At 29.8% G+C, this 22709-nt stretch overlaps 2 protein-coding genes across 2 annotated transcripts in view; one reads left to right on the forward strand and one right to left on the reverse strand.

The window, feature by feature from the left end:
- Positions 1 to 4892, forward strand: part of LOC136988156 (uncharacterized) — a 32840-nt gene extending 27948 nt beyond the window's left edge. The window contains exon 3 of the mRNA XM_067285975.1: positions 4717 to 4892. Coding sequence (XP_067142076.1) covers positions 4717 to 4875 — 159 coding nt within the window. The 3' untranslated portion in view covers positions 4876 to 4892. The remainder of the gene's footprint in view (positions 1 to 4716) is intronic.
- Positions 4893 to 9709: 4817 nt separating this feature from the next.
- Positions 9710 to 22709, reverse strand: part of LOC136988218 (cyclin-dependent kinase 10-like) — a 29102-nt gene continuing 16102 nt past the window's right edge. Inside the window, exons 4-15 of the mRNA XM_067286063.1 lie at positions 19338 to 19440; positions 19189 to 19270; positions 19032 to 19099; positions 18894 to 18946; positions 18746 to 18815; positions 18608 to 18667; positions 17992 to 18115; positions 14133 to 14182; positions 13957 to 14046; positions 10131 to 10183; positions 9960 to 10038; positions 9710 to 9885 (exon numbers count right to left, since the gene is read on the reverse strand). Of these exons, the coding sequence (XP_067142164.1) occupies positions 9822 to 9885; positions 9960 to 10038; positions 10131 to 10183; positions 13957 to 14046; positions 14133 to 14182; positions 17992 to 18115; positions 18608 to 18667; positions 18746 to 18815; positions 18894 to 18946; positions 19032 to 19099; positions 19189 to 19270; positions 19338 to 19440 (896 nt within the window). The 3' untranslated portion in view covers positions 9710 to 9821. The remainder of the gene's footprint in view (positions 9886 to 9959; positions 10039 to 10130; positions 10184 to 13956; positions 14047 to 14132; positions 14183 to 17991; positions 18116 to 18607; positions 18668 to 18745; positions 18816 to 18893; positions 18947 to 19031; positions 19100 to 19188; positions 19271 to 19337; positions 19441 to 22709) is intronic.

A 22709-nucleotide genomic window follows, 5' to 3' on the forward strand; every position in this document is an offset into this window, starting at 1 on the left:
GAGCGATAACACTTTCTAAATAACGGGCTCGTTAGATCGTTAGTTCCGATTGGATAATAGAACGTCACGTTGACCACGTGACAATTTCCTCAGACATGAACGTGTGAGGAAATTGTCCATAATATTAACAATTAAAAAAAGTAAAATGCTGGGACTACGCTACTCTATTTTCATATCACTTGTCTTTTTCGTCCGTGTGCAGTAACATCCGAAGCTTATTTGCTTATGAGGAAATAGTATGTAAAAATATGTGGAAATAAATGTGAAGAAATAAAAGCTTTATTTAACGACGTAAAGAGACTTGTTTTTGTTAAACTTGTTTTTTTATCTTTTGTTTTATAACCTTTAAACGTGAGAAATAATAATAGTAATAATAATGCTAATGATGCGGTAAAATAATAAAGTTACACATAAAAAAAATTAAACTAAACTAAAACTCTTTTAGTAGGACTTATTACACGTTTAGCAAATAGAGGAGATTCTAGTCAGAAAAACCAAAACAAAATATCTTTATTTTCACCCGAATCTCCTCCATTTGCTAACACCAGTGTGTGAGAATCTGGAGACACAAACAAGAGCCTTTTCTTTCAGAAGATTTATTTAAATTTTGTTTTAATTATTTAATGAATTAAAACATTATTTAGTTAGAGAAACGAAACAGACAATTTTTCATTTGCTTTCGAAATTGGCAGGAAAAAATAAATAAAACTTCCTTTCCGTTTGTCAATTTCCCGTGGCGAGATCTTATCTCGCACATTGACGATACTTCTGCAAGCGCGACTCACCCCTCGGATCCCGTCACATGTGTAACAAATTGACTCCCGATTGGAGGAGATTTGGGAATGAAAGGGGCAAACGTCCCAGTTGTTGTGGCTCTCATCGTCTCTCCCCGAGATAGTCTTTCAGCGAAAATTCTCGATCGTTGCTCCGACCTTAGAAATAACCATCGTCCGAAAACATCTGATGTCGACAAGAGGTATTATGCACTAAATAATGTAAACTCTTACTCTCTCTCTCGGTCAAATAGTGGTGTAATTAGGTAGAATATCGATAGAGAATTATGGTCTGTTGGTTTGATTCTATGATAACGATGGTACTGTTCTCTGTATGTAATCTCCGATTCATTTATATGATTAAAATTTTTGTTTATTGTTTACTTGGCTTCGAGCTAAATTATTTCTGATAGTCGGTCACTCTATCGACGAGTTCACCACTCGAACGGATAGTTATGCATATTCCCAAATCGCGAGTTAGGGATTTTTGGAAATTACCCCCGCGGGGAGAGGGAAAGGGTTAATCATATTTTTAATTTAAAATATCTGGTCTCCATCTTAAGAGAACCTTGTTGGAAGGGCGATTAACATCATCACCGACAGCTCTGCGGCTGTGCATGCCCTGAAAAGGACAGTCTTCATCTCCTGTGCAGGGACATTCTTAACATCATCTCAACTAGTTCCGACAATTTTTCTATTGAGTGGACCAGAGGACACTGTGGTACTCCAGGGAACGAAAGAGCTGACCAGCTGGCGCGGGCTGCCGCCGACTGTCGTGACATCTTCCCTGACTACTGTATTCTTCCAGCCTCGAGACTTAATCTCCTTCACAAGGAAATGAATGAGATTTGGCAGCACGAGTGGGAATCTATTCCCCGGATCACATCTGCAGGAGCTTCCTTCCAAGCATCGAGCGACATCTCCACAGTCGGTGGTTTAGTCCAAACTTTCAGGTGACTCAGTTTCTCACGGGACACGGGCAGTTCAACACGTATCTCTGTCGATTCCATAAGTCAAGTTCAAAGCTGTGCAGTTATTGTGGAGAAGAGGACGGGTTTTGGCACTATATCTATTCCTGCCCAATGATTCGTGACATAAGGCAACTTGTAAAACTTAATTTGCATGCTAAAAATGTGAATTGGCCCTGTGATCTGAGCCTCTTTCTTGAGAACAAAGACAACTACCTCCTACTGACAGATCTTATCAAGCGGTATTTTGAAAGGACTTGCATCCGGTAACTAGCTTTTTGTGCCACAGTGTTGTAATATGCGTATGGTGATTATTTCGTGTCTTCTGTCCTTCTGTTCACGTGCGATGTACCAACTGTCAAATTTGCTGTACCTGTTGGGTCGTGACTTTTATGGTCCACGACCCAGGTTCTATAAGTCATTTGTTTGTCACAAGAACGTGGCATTATACCTGACTGTTTCTATCTTAATTTCGGAATCTTGCCATTTATAAGCCAAAAGGCCACTCTGTACTTTACCCGACTGTGCCTCGCGGTGTCGGGAAAGAAATAAAGATTATTTAAGAAGAAGGTCTCCATCTCAAATCAGTAGTGGCTTGCCCCTGTACATTATACTTTTCCGTTAACAACGGAGTCGTGTCGGTCATCTATTAACTGTTTTCAGGGGAAGTTTTAAACTGAAATAACTTGACTTCCAGTTTGCGTAGGAAGTTCGTATATAATCAGGGCTTCCTGCCCCTAAGATTTCCATATCTGGTCTCGAATTTCATCTAGCTAACTCCGTTCTAGAGATTAAAGAAAGACAGACGGACGGACGACAATGGGAATTTGTCTTCAATTTTTTTCAAATTAAAGCCCAAATTTACCATTAGGCGATTGCCTAGGGACGCTAGTCTTATTTACAAACAGAAAAGAACCGTTAAACCTTTTCGCCTTTTTAATTCTAGCAAAATACTGTTTAATTTAATATTAAATAAATATTTGACTATTTTGTTATCTGTAAATGTAAATTTGTATCTCGCACTTATCTTACAATTGTGATCGCTCTACGTACTGGAAATCATTTTCTAAATACAATAGTTTTTTTTTTTATATGACAGAGCTTTTGAGATATCCCGTATTTTTGTGTGGAGTATCAGTTTTAAAACATTTTTTGTACTTTGGATGTAATGTATTATTAGACTTTTGCGTGAACTGAAACAGGAAAGAAAATCATTGGACACTGGTAATTGGTCGCTAGTTTGTGCCTCATCAATGGGCTGGTCATGTGTTTTCTGGATTTTCTTCGCGTGTCTAACACCCAAATAAGGGCCAATTTCCCCATAGAAAGATCTCCCGGAAGACACAATTGTTGAGTTGTCTTATTCTTTCCATCCAATTGGTTTTCCAGTTTTTATTCTAAAACTGTGAAAGTGTCAGCATTAACATTAAAAACTACGATTATATGTTCAATTTGTTCATTTTGTCTTCTTTCTAACGACGTAAAATACTCTCGGAATTCCAAAAGTGCTTTTTCTATGTGTATTTTATTGTTATTTGATTCAAAAACGCAAAAATAAACATATTAAATTTAAGAAACTCGCGGTAAATTATTTCAGTTTACATCGATTAACATCGACTTGGTGTGAAATTTGAGAGAAAGGTGTTATTTTAAAGGTCGGGGTAAATGGTCAGTATAGCCCACTGTTTTCTTTAAAAAGTTTTTTTAAACACAGTATTTTTCATCCTTGTTTAAATGGATCTTACATTCCACAACAGAAAGAGGAATTCTTAAATTTGTATTCTGACCCTTCCCTTTTAAATCCATTTTTTGTATCCCTATCTGCAGTACAAAAAATTCTTTTTATACACCCCAGTTAGGGGATTTATATCCTACATCAATAAAATATTGATTTTTTCTGGAGAGTTTTGTCAACTTAACCACCAAAAGTATTGGAAAGACATAAAAATTGAATTAAGATTGAAAATACTGAATTAAGATTCTGTATTGTTGCGGAGATCCTCTAAAGCAAGTTTCCACACATTTCCAATCTGAATTGCAACAACAACACTAAATCAAATATTCAGTCTACAAGTCCACTGAATTTGTCCTTCAGATAGTTATTTTCTAATTGGAAGAAAGAATATAATTCTTGAATTGATAAAAGTCTCTTTAAACCGAACAATTGCTTTAAACGGTAGACTATCTTACAGCTTATACAGGCTATAAACACTTTTATTGTTTCACTACATATGCATTTCGGTCCAGTGTTTTTCCTCCTGGTCCCTCCTCAGTGCCCAAGTTCTCCTGATGTTCCTTTACACCTGTACGGTACTTTTGCGTATCTGTTCTCCCGCATATTTGTTGTTGTTACACATTTTTATCAGTGTGTTACCTTGGTGAAAATTCTTTCCTCTGGAAGACTTCCATTCTTTTTTTATACACGTTTTGTAATTAAAAATTACACCTTGTACACACTTGATGAAAATGTGTAACAACAACAAATATGTGGGAGAACAGATACGCAAAAGTACCGTACAGGTGTAAAGGAACATCAGGAGAACTTGGGCACTGAGGAGGGACCAGGAGGAAAAACACTGGACCAAAATGCATATGTAGTGAAACAATAAAAGTGTTTATAGCCTGTATAAGCTGTAAGATAGTCTACCATTTAAAGCAATTGTTCGGTTTAAAGAGACTTTTATCAATTCAACATATTGTGCAGCTGTAATTACAAAATTCAATAAGAATATAATTCTTGCATAGGAATTTTGTAATCATTTTGTATCATAAAACCTTATTAAATGAGAAATCTATTGTTTTCCACACAGAAAAAAATTCTCTCTTTGTTTTAAAATGTTTCAAAATGGAAAATATGAAAAGATTTTCAAAAAAAATTGTTTAAAAATATTTTCTCAAATCTTGTATTTCAAAAATTTAGTCGACAAATGTCAATTATAACTGGATATAAATTAATGATTAAAATTTATTTTTAGGATTGGGATCGAATGAAAGGAAGACCGGCTCCTTCGGATACCCCGGAATTAGTGAAATCTCGACAGAGATTCAAAGCAGCTCTAAGAAAATTAAGGATAGATAGAGTGCCAGAACACAGATTAACTTCTACTTACAGAGTATTTAGATTGAACGATTAAAACACATCATTTATAGTAAAAAATGCAAGAAACTAATTCTCATCATCCAATATAATTGTTATTTATTACAAAATTGCATATTTTCTATCTGCTCTAAAAGTCATAATAAGCATCTTCATTACCATTACTCCAAGAAGATAAAACTCGAAATTTGTATGCCGATTACTTGTAATTTTATAAAGTTTATAAGTTGATACGGATATCAGTTCTAAGGGGCAAAGCCTGTTTTGCCCCTTAGAATTGGTAGTATCTATGTTTTTAAGTAATATTTAATTCTGCCTATTTTTTTGTTAATGTTTTTTTAAAAATAAATTTTAAATAATATAAACTTTATTAAAATTGGATAATAATAGTAGATAAATCAAAAAATAATGATTACTGTAAAGAAAATTAGTATATTTTGAAATGTAACTCAAATTATTCTAAGTGGCCCAAATGTAGTAGCCTAGAGCCGTACAAATATCTCAATCTGCTACTCGTAGCCCAATCTTGCAATCCCAAAACCCAACTGTATTTTACAAAATAAGAGAAAAAAGGTTAGTCCGTGGGTAAGGTGACGCCCAAAAATGTATTACTGTAAAAGCAAAGCCATATTGACCAGATTAGAGTTCCTCTTGGTCTATTGTTCTTATAGTATGGAGGCACTTCAATCTAAACAAATGATTTAATCTAGGCCTACACATCAAAGTTCGGACAGAATTTTCACTTCGAATTACGAAGCAGCTGTATTTTGAACTAACCGAATTCCTCAACATGAAAACTCTATATCCTCGGCCGAAACAAAAGCACAGTTACGAACTAATGAGATTTAGAACTATCCGAGTTCAAATTAATGAGGATTTCCTGTATCTATCTTATATGAAGTATTTTGAAATAAAAGACATTTTTGAATTGAAATAACATAACCTCCAGTTTGAACTGGAAGTTCGTATATAGCTAATTGAGGTCTCTTGCCCTTAAGCTTTCCATATCTAGTCTTGACTTTGATTTATCTAACACCATTTTCGAGATTAAGGAAGTGCAGACAGACAGGTGACATTGGGAATTTATAGGTTTACAACTTTTTCAAATTACAGCTCAATCAGCTAAGTACAGTAGGTCATACTTGCAGTCATAATGTATGCTTAAAAGAGAATACTGTACACCATAAAAAGAAAAATATCACATAAGTGAATAGACATTCCTCGGCAGAAATGAACAGTTCAGTTTAGTTAAAATAATACAATATAGATAATATAAAATGAAAAAGGAAGAATATAAAGATGGTTATATAAAAATGAAAAAAAGAAACAAATTAGTTATAAATATGAAAGTTTGCTTGTTTTTAATGGGGATGCATCTGGTCTGAGTGGTTGACTTAAGTAAATCCCATTTAACGACAACATACTTTGTGTTAAAGGCATGACAGAAGTGACAATGCTCTTGGTACAATGAATGAATGAATGATTTTGGGCTATTTGAAAAATTGTAGAGCTTTAAATTTTCACTGTCATCTATCTTTCTCTCTCTCTCTGTCCTCCTTTAATGTCGAGAATGGAGTTTGAAGTCAAGAACAAAGATATTAGGGGCAGGAGCCCCCCAATTAACTATATACGAATATCTAGTGCAAACTGGAAGTTCGTATTATAATGTGACTTCCAGTTTGCACCGGAAGTCATATTATTTCAATTCAAAACTTTCCTCTGAAAGGAGTTAGACCAGTGATTCTCAACCTTTCTGAGGCCATGGAACACCATTCATATACTTTTTTTATTACACGGAGCATTAGCATCAATACATTCAAAAATCGATAAGCAATTCCACGTTTACTATTCTCAGGAAACAATGAAGCAATAAACTAATAAACTTTAATAAAATAGAAACATGGAATTATCTAAGAATATAGTAATGGGAATAAATTTGAACAAAAACTTTAAAATCTTTTCTTTCGTGGAACACTTTAGGTAGGTTTGCAGAACACCAGTTAAAAACCACAGAGTTAGACAGATGGCTGACACAACAGTATCGCTAACAGAAAACATACGATATACAGGGGATTACTAATTCGAGGTGGAGAGCATATATTTTAAATTAAATCAATTAAAAAATATGATTAAAAATTACAGCCCTGCATTATGATGATGTCACAATAAATAATTTGCTCATATTGATTAAACTGGTTTAGAGTATACATAACAGGCTCTCAGGGATCTAACATATAAAGCAATAGATCTCACCTGAGTCACACTTGAAGAAACATCCAAAAAAAAAAAAAAAAAAAAAAGTCAAATATTTCAAAGTCATTTATCAATATCACACACAAATATTCCATGGGGCCGTTTTAGCACAGACTGACCACTGTTAAAGCTGTTGATTTGCCTGTTTATACTTGATGACTGTAAAGTGAAACTTTGTCATCAAGAATATTTATATACTACACTATTTGTAAATAGCATTCACTTGAACATATCTCCTGATTAGACATACAACATGGATGATACAATAGATTTTGCATAAGATTGTAGGTTATATTGATGAAGAGACTCAGTGGATGGCAAACTGTTTTAAATGCTAAGTACATTATTTTTTGTAGAAGGACAAAAGAACTATCGGCAGGTATGAACAAATATATTTGCCATATTAACAAGTAGTGCTGGTATATTTCCCAATCATGTGAAGTGAACATTGAGATTATGACAAACAACTTGATGTAAGCTAATCAGGTAAATTATTTAAATAAAAATTTAAATTTATGAACTTTGTTTAGAATATTTGTTTTCTCATTAGGTTGAGCATTCTTGTAAGACAGGGAAATCCGGTGTTCTAAGTATGTGGGGTTTCTCCCTCCATACAGTTTTCTCTGAAAAAGTTCACAAAACACTTGAATATTAAGTTTTACAACCATAGGTACAGTACTTATTAATGTTGGAATTAAATTTAGAGTAAAAATTGACAAATTGGATGATGTTTCATGCACCAACTTGTCACAGCAAGGGGCTGTTTAAAGAAGAGTGAACTAAATATGCCAAAAACTGTGGGAGATCTGTCATACAAAATTATTTGAGCTTCTTACAAATAAAAGCAAAAGATGTAGCAAGCATACAAAATTGCCATGCTGCAGCATGTTCTGCAAGATGCTTAACAAAGCACAAGGATATGGAAACAGATCTTAGATTCAGCAGGAGATACTTGCATCTGAAAAAAAAGTAATAAACAACTGCGTATCCTAATATGATGTCTAAGGTCTAAAGCCAAGAAAGTCATTTGAAGTAAAAAATGGCATCATCAAAATATAAAATTAGTTACATTTTTTATAATAAAATTACTACTTATTCACACATATGTAGACAACTTGATAACCTATAGTCTAAAAACTTTTCAATTTTTCAAAATCATATATCTAAATTTCACTTATTTTTTTCTGTATTTACAATTATCTACTGTGTATCTACATAGTATCAATACAAAGTTTTCTGGTTCTAAAACTTACTATAAGAACAGTGTTCCAGCACATTCTGGCCCAAATATACCAATGGTATTGTTTTTTTAACTGGGAATTTGTCTAATACTATTCTGCAATGACACCTTAAAATCATTTTAATTTTTTTTTAGTTTATTTTAACATTAATTTGCTTTATTATTATTGGATAAAAATAAAACAGAAAAAAGTGATATGATAAAACAATAATTGTTACTAGACTCTTAACAACCTTTATGTCACCAGTAAAATATTTAATTATAAATAAACGTTTTCAACTAAAACTTCCAGTCTTCATCAGGTTAAAAAATATTTTTAAAACTGCGAACACAACGGTTATTCGATTCTCAGAACTTTTAACCTGATGAAGACTGGAAGTTTTACGGTCGAAAACGTTTGTTTATAATTAAATATTTTACTGGTGACATAAAGGTTGTTAAGAGTCTAGTATATAATGTACCAGTATCTATATAGTAGTGAAGAAAACAATATTTGTTGTTAGGTAAATATTTCTGTTTTATCACACAAAGTTCAGGAGACCCTTACGGTATTGTGTTTTTCATTTCACTTATTTTATAATTACATCTTAATAGAAGTGTAATAGAAAACAGTTTTTCATTTTTCTCTTTCCACCTTGTGAACTCAAACAGGGCTTTTTTCCATGTATTTCATAGATTCTGTCAGGCCCACAAGGTAGTGAGGACAGGATCCAACTTATCCAGATCACCCACAAAAAATCCCTTGGGTTTGACAAATTGAATTCAGTCCCAGATCCCTAGAGCAGTAAGCTGATGCCTTAACCATCTCAGCCATTCATCATGACTTACTGTTATCATGAATGAATAAAATTAACTGAAATATGAAATTAACTTAAGTTTTTTTTTATTATAAAAGTTTCAATTTGTTATTAAGAAAATTACAAAGAAATTTATTCAAATAATGCATTGCAATTTGTATTTGTAGATATTAAATGTCAATAGATAAATTTTGTTCCTGACAATCCAGATTAAGGATCTGCTGTTATTTTACACATTTATAAAAACCTTTGTCTTAAGACTAAATAATTGCAAATAAATTTAATGTGGCTATATTTTGGTGTAGCAATATCAATGATAAAGAGAATAGATAAAATTTTTTGACTGTTTAATCTGTAATTACTTTTCTTGTGAAAAAAGTTTCATTATGGAACTATTAATGTTTGTATTTCCTGATAAACCTTATTTAAAAAAAAAGGCTGAATTATTAAAAAATTTTTCAAACATTTTTAAAGCTCTTGTAGGTGAAACTTTATAATAAATTCATAAAACTGAAGCTGTTTGATTAAATACTCCATTTAAAATGTTATTTATAATTAGATAACTACTGACACTATTGATAATTAGTATAATTTTATTATATACAATAATTTGTCGAAAGAAAAGAAGTGAATAATACATTTTAAATGATTTAAAAATGATTGAGCATTTACAAAATGATTTGTATACTTATATTACATATCAGAGAGACCTGGTAAATTGATGGATACATTATGCAAATTATCTGTTGTTGTTTTCCTGAAAGGAAAATGAGAATTATTAATATTACTGTAGTCAACTCTGAGAAATTATTGTAAGTGAAAAAATCCTACCTATCTTCTACAGTATTAACTGGTTTCTTTTTCAAATTACGATGCTGAGGGAAAGATGGCATCAATTGTGGTTCACATGCTTTAAAGCAAACAAACATTAATTGAACAATTTCAAAATTAAAATTTATATTTAAAAAAACATATATACACTGTATAATTCTTTTTACATACGTAATGGTTGTTCCTTGAAATAAGAACTCTGAAGGCAATCTTCTGCAGTTGATCTATAATTCAAATAAAATGTAAAATTTTATATTGTCATAAATTTTATTTTCTTTCTAATGAACATAAAAACTAGATATATGAACCAAAAAAAAAAAAAAAAAATATTACAAGTTTATACAAGTATCACCTTATTGATGAAAATAATGTGATAAAATAAAAATTAATGAAGTAAATGTGACATGTATTTATTACACTTGTCAAAAAATTATCACCAGATTTCTATCACTGTCCTCTTTTTTTGGATTGAATGATCCAGGGTCTTTCAAAATGAATGCTACCATTTTAAATTACTGTGATTATTATCTGAGTAGAATACAATACACACCAATCTATAGAGTAACTGAGTTTCATCTCCCAACTACATTCAAACATCTTGTTGTCTACTGCCTGTAAGAAGCATTGTAAACAAAATGGTAATTCCATAATAAAAAAGGTGTTTTATGTTCTGCAGTTCACAAAGTCAGAATCACTCATCATTGTGCAACATGAGTATTCTGCAGGAGTTGTAGAACTGTGGCTGCTATGAGAGGAGTAACAGAAAATATGTTGTAGCAAGCATAGGAAGAATTTGAGTGTTAGTTGGATGTATACTGGGTGACATGAGATGCACACATTGAATAATTGTAATGGGCAAATTGAAACTTGGACAGTTTTCCAATGTTTTAATGTACATTATAACATTCTAAAATAATAATTAACACAATTACATTAATTTGAAATCCTTTTTTGAAAACCCTGGATATGTAGAAACCATTCTAATGGAAACTGAATATCTTGTTTGCTTTAAAACATTCAAGATGTTCAGTTCAATGGTTTTTAAATTGTATGTAGGAATTATTTTACATTTTTATCCCCTGGTGACTGACTCAGGTCAGGAAGTACTACAGAGCTTTTCTAACTCTAATTTAATTTAATTCGTATTCTAACAAAATCATTCTAAAATTAGAGTAAGTTATTGCTACAAGAAAAATTCAAATTATAATATTGAAAAATATACAAATATTTTTAATAACTATTGCATCATTAGATTAAACAAATGGAATTTAATGTGACTATAACAAAATTTCAGAATACTTTGGCATATTCATACTAAATTTAAAGTTTAAATTTAAATTATAGTTTTAAAATATTTAATTAAAATCAAACATATTTTATATTAAACTTACTAAAATATTACATAGCTTAAAAATATTTATCAGATATAATAACAGTAATAGGTAATAATATAGAAGATATACTCTACAGCAAATTTCACTTAACCTTGTTAATAGGTTCTTGGAAACTAATGTTAAATGAAACAATTTGAACTGATTTGAACAAGTGTTTATTTGTATAGGGCTATAAACAAAAATACATGACTACTTTAAACTGGTGATGTAACTATATGAAGAAGGAAACTAGGCTAACCCAATCATCTTCAAACATCCTGTAAAAAAATTGTATATAAAATTCCATAAGGATTGATAAGATAGCTTAGAAAGTTACAAAAATTATACATTCAATAAAATTTATTTATAAGTGACTTGTTGGAACATCTACACGAAACATTATTTTTATATATGTTTTACGACGTCATAATTTTCAAATCCTTTGTGTCAACTATTGTCACATGTTTATCCAGTTCTACCTAAAAAGTTTAATGTAATAGACATCTGTAAGATTTGCTGTCAGACAGAAGTGAAGTACATACTGTATATGCATTTCAACCTACAAATTTTAATGTATATTATTGGCACTTTTAACATGCAAATGTATGTGCATATATTTTAATTTAAAAGTATATAAATCTGGCCCTTAATCACTAATTGCAAGTACAAAGACTAAGATTTAAGTTCTGTCGAATCAGAGAAACAGACCTTTTTTTTTTATAAAGTAAGAAAAAAAGGATCCTTCTTAACACCTCTTCCAGAAAATCTATTTATAATTAAGATTCTGACTTTAGAAAGAAATACTTGAAACTATTAAAGGAGTTACAATTATTTAATACAATTAAGTACTTTTCAGGATTTAATCATCCCATCTTGAGATCCTTTATATTGGACATTAATATTTTGATGATTCAAACAGAACAACTGCACATGCTTACAAACTTTTGAACCAAGCTTATGCTTTTGAAAAAATATAAGTTTAAAATTAAAAAAAAAAAGAACTCTATAAACTGGAACTTTTAAAACAATATCTGAGATGTAAAAACGATTATTATAAACTGGAATAATGTTAAATGTTCATTATATAACAGATAAAAATAATTATGACTCCTTTAACACAGATTAGTTTCGAATATTTCATTTTAAAGTAATCCCATGTCATTTGTTCCTGTTTCATATTAGGATTCCAATATCAGAATTCTGAAAATAGAAAGATATTCTGTTTATATTTTAATATCTTACAGATTTTTCTGCAATATAAAATATTTGTTCTATCAGATTAAAAATGTTAAGAACTCTTATGCAAAAGAGCAATTATTTATTGTGACATCACAATGCCAGGCTGCATATTTTTAATTTTTTTTAATTTAAAATATATGCTCTCCAAAGCTTTTGTTGGTTCTTTTTAAATTAAATATTAAAAGAAGGAAGATACAAGCAATTATATGCTCTCCACTTCAAATTAGTTGTGGCTTGTTGTGGCTTGCCCCGTGTACACCATACTTTTTCTTTAACAATAGAGTTGTGCTGGTCATCTATCTAACATCTTTCAGGGGAAACTTTTGAATTGAAGTAACATGACATCTGTTTGCACCATATCATTGTATATAGTTAATCAGGGCCTCCTTCTCCTAAGGTTTCCATATCTGGTCTCGTCTTTCATCTATCTAAATCCATTCTCAAGAAAGACAGACAGATGGATGACAGTGGGAATTTATAGGTCTACAATTTTTTCAAATTAAAGCCCAAAAAGAAAAATAATGAAGTAATTTCAAAGGTGAAATGTTATTGAATAACTGAGGAACATCTGTGCAAACCTCTTAATTAATACACTATATCAGCATTTCTCAAAGTGGGCGATAACGCCCCCTTGTGGGCGGTGAGTAAATCTAGGGGGCGCTGGAGGCAGGGTACTGAACGGTGATCAAAGGTAAAAGTTCCCTTTCCTCTGTCAAACGAATAAGAGGAAACATTGCATTTAATGGTTTCCAGATGTCAAGAGCAATGTACGGTAAGGGCACAAAGTGTGAGATTCATAGAAAAGTTTTCCTAAGAATATTTCCAATCCTTTCTCACACGGGGGGCGTTGGGTATAACTTTATGGAACAAAGGGGACGGTGGATCGAAAAAGTTTGAGAATCACTGCACTATATGATTGAAATGAATTAAAAGAAAACAAAAACAAGTTCTAGGATTCAAACTAAACTATATTTTAAAAATTAAATACAGTAGACTCTTGATATAGCAAACTACAATTTTTGTTGGTTTTTGTCATTCTTTAGGCATATAGTGATCTTTTTACATAGTGATTGATTTAACTCAGTCTATATCAAGAGATTTTAATCTACATAAATATATAAATAAAAACTTCAATGCATTCATTATGTTTTATTTAGCATATATTTTATATGGAAAATATGTAAAATATCATCTAATCTATTTTTATATCCAAGATTTCTTACATTATCTTTAGAAATATTTAAATCTAAAAGTTTATATAAAATAATCATTATTAAACTAGAATATTTATTTTTGCAAATATTTAAAAATTATAATAATGAAACTTTATCTGGAATAAACAAATGAATGAATAATATACAAAAGTAACTAAATGTTAGAATTACCTTTTATTTGGATCATACATAAATAAAAGATTTAATAAACGAATTCCAGACGAAGATAACCAAGGAAATATATGTTTTATGTTGTTATATCTGAATAATTCAAAAAGTTTATTTTGTTTATAATTTATACTTTTAAATAAAATTTTATAATAAAAATTACTTGAATTCAAACTTACGGCTGCTGTTTGAGAGAAAAATTTTCTAAAATTGGTAATTTGGAATATCCCTGCAAAATAGAAAATATTTAATAATAAATAAATAAATAAATAATAAATATATATATATACAGTCAAACCTGTTTTTATGGGGGGATAGGGACCGCATTAAAAAAGACGCATTAAAAAAAATCGCACGAAACTTCACGAATGGCTGTAAAAAATAGTTTTCGCAACACAATTAAAAAATATTTTTTTTATGCGGTCAACAGGGACTGCATAAAAAAAGTCTCACATAGAAAATAACTCAAAACCGTACGAAATAGAATTTATCGACAACAGATGTCAGCACTTGACTGCATCGTCTGGTCTATTGTCTGTTTTACATATTTTTGTCCAGGTGGTGTTTTGTTGACTTAAAAAGTAAATTATTTCATTTTTCGCATATTCATGCAATAATAATACTATAATAAGTGCATTTATGCTATAATAAGTTTATTTAGCCATAATAAGTCAACGTAAGACATGACGAATCGCACGAGACTAGTCGCCAACTATACCGCACAAATTAAAAATTCGCATTAAAAAAATTGCACAAATAAAAATCGCACATAAAAAGAGCGCATAAAAACAGGTTTGACTGTATATATATATATTTCTAAATACAGTTTTTATAATATAAAAAAATTAAATAACCATAACTTTATTATAAGTTTTAAACTAAACATTAATTTAATTTTATCTTAATTATTTGTTAAAATACCAAACTACGAGATATAGTTAGTTATATTTCTTGCTTTGGTATGAGAAGTTATATTATTTTAAGTTTTAAGTAATGATGGAAAATTGCTTGAAAATATCACCTACAGTAGAGCATTGTTTATCCGAATCAATTGGGGACTGGGGTTGTTTGGATAACTGATTATGTATGAAAAAATATATTCACCTATCCCATGTTGAAATTTTTCTCCGCTGCATGTTTGCATGTTGCTTTGCATTGAATTTTCATCGATTTTAAGCCAAACAAAAATTTTTATAATAATAATCGTTGCTATTGTATTGTTAAAAATAATTTATTTATTTTGTACAAACAAAAAAATATATTGAAAAATATAAAAACAAAAAAATTATACTTTAGAAATGAATCTACTATCAAAAACGTTCAATTCGGTACGACAGTCTGACTGGAAAGCTTTCGGTTAACCGACGCTCTACTGTATAACTATTTAACTGGAGTAACAATTATTTCAACAAGCATTAATTTCTCCAAAAGTAACTAAATATACTAATCATGTATTATTTGATACAAATATTCAAAAAGATGAATATGGAAATAGTGTTTTTTTTATTTAAAATTTATTTAGTTTTTTTAAATTAAGCCACTAAAACTGACTTTATAATGTTCTTAATATATTAATCTATCAGAATTAATGACAGATGGGAAATGATACATGACCAGTATCTAATACATAGAAGTTGAAGTAGTTTGACCAAGGACATTATTTTTTATTTTATTAAATAATTAATCAATAATATATTTTTACAATAAGTAGAAATATTAAAATGAAACTATTGGATAATTATGAAAATAACATCAATTAAATGAAATAGGCAATCAATGATACTGAGTTTGTTCTTCATGAGAATATTCTGTCAAAAACAAAAAAAACTAGTTTTAAACAAATTTTATTTATTCAGTTTATGAATACTTTACCTTTAACACATCTACTGCAGAGATCTACAGTCAAACCTCAATTTAATACCTTCATTTGTTTTGTCTCTCAAATTGGCTACAACCAATATGGAACTAAACTGAAGATCTTCAAACAATAAGAATTACGTACATAGCAAAGCTTACACAGAGGTTTGATTTTGAGACTTTAAAAGTCAAGTGTTTTGGTGATAATGTCATTTTAAATGCAAAATTATACAATCAATAAGTCACAGACAGTGAAGATTCTCTATTTAATATTTATACAAAACATCTGTTCAAAATATATATTGATGCTTTACAAGGATGATGCCATTTAGGTATTGATGACTGCTCTTTTTCAGTTTTTATTTGAATATCTTGAAAGAGAAGAGATCAATTTTCATAACTTTGAAAATATTCATGGAGTTCTCTTAATTATTTATAAATTTGTACTTGAGCAATATCTATTTAATACATTTTTTTTTTTGTGTGTTCAGCAGAGAGGTAAAAGATACTGGAAATTATACAGTAATAGTGGAAATATTCATATTCTGTTCTTTCCATTGTAATACAATTATGTAACTTTAAACATTTTATATTTCTAAAATGCTTTTTATTTAAATCAATACAATATGTTTTGGTTAATTGGGACTGCTGTTTATTTGGGACACATATTGAAAGATGGAAACAAAAGAGATAATATAAGACAAATTTACTTTGCTTATTTGGGACATCCTGCTGCTTTATTGGGGCAGCATAAACAGCAAAAAGGAGCACATGGTAATGGGCTGATGTTAAAAACCAAATCAGAACAGATAGCTATAAAAATGGGTCATGCAAATTTCAAAGCTACAGATGGGTGGTTATTGAGATGAAAAACTAGAAACTAGACATGAATAAAATTTAAGAGGGCACACAGTGAAAAACAGTGGACATTACAAGCACCAAAGAGTGAAAATCAACTAAGTTGCCTGAATTCCTACAGAAATTTAATTCTGATCAACTTTACAATGCAGATGAAACAGCTGTTTTACCACACCATCCAAGATGAAATGTGTCAAGATACACTTGATAAATTTCTGCAAAAATAATTATTCTTTTTTTGTTTAATTATTATATTTTAATGTGTTATTTTTGAAATTGAATTTATTTATTTATTTTGAATTAACAAATAAATAGAAAAGTCCCAAAGGACAGTTTACATACTTGTTCACACTAAATATTAATTATTTTTTTCAATGAATGATTTTTATCTTCATTGCTCATTTTTTTATCTTAGATTTTGTCTGTTCCCTTAAAATTTCCTTTATTAGGACAAATTAGTCAAGTCCAATGTGTCCCAATTAAGCAGAATGTATCCCAACTGTATTAATAATCATTGTCATCATAATCATTAATAATCATGTATAATCATTTGTCAAAATCCTCTCCTTACATTTATTCTTTTTTATTTTTATGTTATAATGATAAAAACATTAAATTTTACATCATCATTTATTGTTGGATTAACTGAGTAGGCTACAATTCACTTAGTATTTAGTGCTATGTAGAACCAAGGTGAAGACAGTTATGTCAAGGCAGTAGAATGTATGGAAACTGTAAGGATTGTAATTTCTGAATAATGTTTTGAAGCTATTGGATATGTTAAAAAATGTATATAAATAAAATTTTCTGATTAACCAATTCATGAAATAATGGTTCAAAAACTAAATAAAATTTAAAAAATCTGTTAACTAAAGAATTCTCACACACATCCTTTATCATTTTACAGATGATTAAAGTTAAGATAAATGAGAATTTATAATTAAATGTAAATTCAAATTGCTATTCCTTTTTAATTCTTTTTACCCAATGGGCACTAAGAGGGCTTTTTTAATCATATCCATTGTGGGTTCAGCCAGGACAACAATGAGGGTGACCAAGTAGTGAGGGACAAAGTTTGACGTATCTGAGACAGACTGCCCATAAAAAATTCTTTTGTCCCAGGACTCCATAGTAGTAGTCTGACAGCTTAACCACCTTGGCCATCCAACTATCTGAATATTTATTTTTAACAAGTAATTTATTCTTTAGACAAGATAAATAAATATAAACAAAATTAAAATCTAATCAGTTGAAAATGAACACAAAAAATATATAGGATTACTAATCAATGAAACTAAAATAAATAAAATTTGTTAAGCTTACAGGCCAAATACTATCATTTGGAGTTCCTAACAAATCAACAATAAGTTCTAACTGATGAATTTCTGATCTCCCTGGTAGAAGTGGTTTATGTAATAGTAATTCTCCCAAAATACAACCAGCTGCCCTGAAATTAAAATAAAAGAAACTAATATTGAAATTTTATTAATATTCACTTATGCTCATAATAAATAATTTTATTAAATTTATTATTACATAAATAAATAAAACACTAAAATAGGCTGTGTATATTTATAATTACTCATTTAAATAAATTTTAAATTTAATATAAATACTAATAAATGGTTCCATGAATAATAATAGGAATAAACTGATTCCAAGACAAACTCAAATGACAAAAGTCCAGAGAATAAAAGCCCATAGTGATAAAAGCTTGTATACTGTTTTACAACTTTTTCTTTTCAAACATGATGCATATCATTAACATACTGCATCTCATTGTATATAAAAAAAATTATAAACAAAATCACATATAGAATATAAAATCATTTTAAAATATTGTACTTTCTTAGTTAATTATTACTTTATAAATTTAAAACAATACTCCAGTTTTCAAATTTGAAGATATAATTACTTATTTTAGTTCTTATATACTTACCACATATCTATAGCTGTGGTTTGAGTTTTAGACTGTAGTAGCAGTTCAGGAGCTCTATACCTAACAAAAAAATTGAACACAGTTTTTAAATAATTATTAAAATTTTTTAAATATTTTAAATTGAAAAAATAATTTTACCATAATGTAACTACTTTAGGAGTCATTGGTTTTACAGGAAGTCCATATTTTCTGGCCAGACCAAAATCAGCTAATAAACAGAACTTAATGCATTTAGGTAGCTTAGAGGGGTTGTTTTTTTTTTATTAAAAAATATCTTCTATCTTACCAATTTTTAAGCACCCCTTATCAGTCAGAAGTAAATTGGAAACTTTCAAATCTCTAAAATTATTCAAAAAATTTTTATAATCAATTAAATGCCAATATTTATAATTAAGAATATAAAAATTATAAAATTATATGTTACCTATGAACAATGAAATTTTTATGCAAATACTGTAGTCCAGAAAATAACTGCAACATGATGCATTTAACCTAAAAGCAATTTCGTGAACACTTTTAGAATGTAAATATTTAAATACCGGAATAATAACACTAAAAAATAAATAAAACTCAAAAATAACCTGTGATTCAGAAAAAGGACTTTGCATGTTATCTAAAAGACTAGCAAGATCTTGTTCACAATATTCCATTACAAGAAAAATGCTAATAAAAATTTATTTGTTAGCTTTAGTTCATTATAAATAAAATTTGATATTACATTAAAAATTACCTTTCCAAACTTTTTCCAACTACAACATCTTTCAAATTAACAATATTTTCATGATTTAAATTAAGAAGAATATTAATCTCTCTTAAACCGCTGATGGGCACTCCTAAATTAAAATAATATTTTTAATTACAGTATTAATAATACAGTTATATGCTAAAATGTTAGCTATACAAACATATTGAGATTCCATTAATAGAAGATATATGAACAAATAAAAATTAGAAGGCATAAATTGCCTCAATTAAATAAAATGTAGAAAATATATATATTATTAACTATATTAGCAAAAAAGAAGAGGGCGAATTCAATAAAAGTTTGAGGAATCCTTGAAGGGGCTGACAATAAAAACGTTTTATGAACCCAGTCTAAATTTAAAAAGAAAATATTAAAAAAGTTATTTGTATGCAGATGATTTATCTTTAAAAGTGGCACTACAAGATGTACTCCATTATACTGTTACAGTATATTTAATTTCCAAAAACATACCTGTAAACTTTACAAATACAGATACTGCTGTCAAGCATGCATAGATCAATTGTTTTCAAATTATTACCATTATTATTAGATGTACATGAAACACAATAAAGTATGAAACCGTCATTCAATGACTAAATTTTACATCCATAATTATTTCGGTATGGAAAGTTGTGATATCGGAGATGTCAAGAAATCATTCCGACACCAACAGATGTAATAGTGATGTCAAGAATTTTCACTATATACAGTTTTGGTATTGGTGCTAATGTCACTTTGGTTTACAATATTTAGTTTTCAAATGCACACTTGGCAGTGCATTCATTACAGATCACTGTAAGGAACTGAGTCCGAACGTTATTTTTATTTTATTATTATTTCCGTTTTATTATCTTTTGTTTGGGGTTTGTTTATTTAGGACGAAGGTTCCCCACCACTCTCTTGTTAGTAATGAAAAATGAAGATAAAACAACTCACGGAGAAATAAGCGCCGTAGGAAAAAATCTTGCGCACTTGCGCTGCCCGGCGGAAGTAACAGTCCGCAGAAAAAAAAATGGAGGGGGAGTCCCCACAATCACTAGTAGAGAAATACTTGATAAACCGTCTTAAACATCCCAGAAAATTATGATAAATATTTTGTAAACGGTTTATAAGCTTTGTCGGAAACTTAAAGCTGCCAGAACAGAAAGTTAATGTTAGCAACTAAGTATGTAAATAAGAGGAGTAACCCAGCTCAAGTGTGACGTCACCTCACAGTATAAAACCCGTACGTTAACCAAAGAAGGAGAGGTGATTTCCAAACAGAGGTGATTTCCAAATCGAGGCGACTGTGAGAGCGAGGTAGATTCGAAAGCGAAGTATTTTCTGATAGAAGTCCAGATTGATAATTGGACGATCCAAGGTGTTAAAGAGGAGTTCGATTGACGATTTGACGATATCGAAAGGATTGAGGAAATAGTTTTCTTCGTATAGTGAGGTGACGGATAGACATTTAATTAGTAAGAGATTTTGTTCATAGTTTCTAAGTATTTGATTTGTCGAATTTCAAAGGGGAATTACTATTAAGTTAAGCTAAGTAGCTAAGTTTATTGTCGGGTTGACTTGTTGATTTTCGTTAATAAATTTTGTTTGAATTATTGACATTTGTACGTAGTACATTCTAGTTGCTAATTAAATATATTTGAACTTTTGATCTGACTTGATATTTATTGTTATTATTACTAATTTTTCGGTGCACGCTTAAAAGCCCAGGCCTGGCAAACTAATCTCGAATCCGCGTAAAGTACCCGTTAGGTTAACGGAAGTTTCACCGACCGTAATTATAGTCGGTTTCCTAAGCTACTAAAATTAAGTACTTTACATCACAATTCCTTTCACTGTTGCTTTAAAGTGTAAATAATATGATAACAATTCCTTCAAACTGTTTACAATGGAAATAAACTATCAAATACTAAGTAATGAAATAAATCTGTAATGCACCACAAAGTGTGCATTTGAAAATCAAAATATTGTTTTATTAAAAGTGACATTGGCACCGATACCAAACTGTATATAATGAAAATTCTTGACACTATTACAGCTTTTGATGTTGGAACAATTACTTGACATCCCTAATAGCACAACTTTCCACACTGAAATAATTATGAATGTAAAATGTAGTCATTGAATGAAGGTTTCATACTTTATTGTATTTTTTGTACATCTACGATAAAACGGTAATAATTTGAAAAAAGATTGATGCCTACACATGCTTGATGACAGTTTCTGTACCTGTAAGGTTTACAGGTATGTTTTTGGAGATACCACTGGGTTTTACATTTCACGCTTTATAAACAGATAAATACTGTACATTATAGATGAGAGAACTAATGTATATGTGGAAGGCAATAAGATGAAAAATGTCACATAAAGATTCTTTCATAGTGGACAAATAAATATAAAGATATATTTTAAAATAATTCTTTAAATATATTTCAAATTATTATTTGGAGAAAGTGGCAAGTATTTAATTTTTCCAACATCTTTAAATGGTATCTGTGGAAAATGCTCTAATTGGGTTGCAATTTGAAAACTTGCAGATCTATAAATTCCTACTGTTGCCAGTCTGTCTATTTTTCTTTAATCTCAAGAATGGAGTTAGATAGATGAAAGCCAAGATCAAAAAGATTAGCAGCAGAAGGTTCCAGTTAACTATATACAAAACTTCCAATGCAAACTGGAAGTCATGTTATTTCAATTCAAAAATTTTCCCCCGAAAGCAGTTTAGAGCTGTGCCAATCATCTATATTTGTTAAAAGAAAAGTATGATGTACAAGGGCAAACCACTAATCTGAGGTAGAGAGCATATATTTTAAATGAAATAAATTAAAAATATGATTAAAAATTGCAGCCTGACATTGTGGCAATGTCACAATAAATAATTGCTCATTTAGACAAATTAAATATTTTCAACAAATGAAAATGCATTTATCTATGATCTTATCAAATTATATCAGGTTTGACACCAAATGCTAAGGAGACAGCAAAAGTGATTACATATACACTGCAGTCGATTTTATTTCATAGTTGCTGTACCCTTGAAAAGTTCTGAGATGTCAGTATTAATATGAGAATACAATCTCCATAAGAATACTTTGAATTCCACAGATATTTTACCATAATTTACAGAATTGTATATATAAATATGTTTTGTGTAATAAGAGCATAGATAATAAGAGAGCAATAATAAGTTGTAATAAGAGCAAATCCAATGATCATTGATATATGCATAATTTGTATATGATTGATATCAGATCTGACAAGAAAAATAATTGTAGGATTTTCAATATAATTTGGTGGTAACATTGAATAATAAGTACAGTTTTGTAGAATATGGACAAAACAAGTCACGTGCAAATC

The sequence above is a fragment of the Centruroides vittatus genome, unplaced genomic scaffold (assembly GCF_030686945.1).
Source record: "Centruroides vittatus isolate TY-2023 unplaced genomic scaffold, ASM3068694v2 scaffold_324, whole genome shotgun sequence".
Classification (NCBI taxonomy): domain Eukaryota; kingdom Metazoa; phylum Arthropoda; class Arachnida; order Scorpiones; family Buthidae; genus Centruroides; species Centruroides vittatus.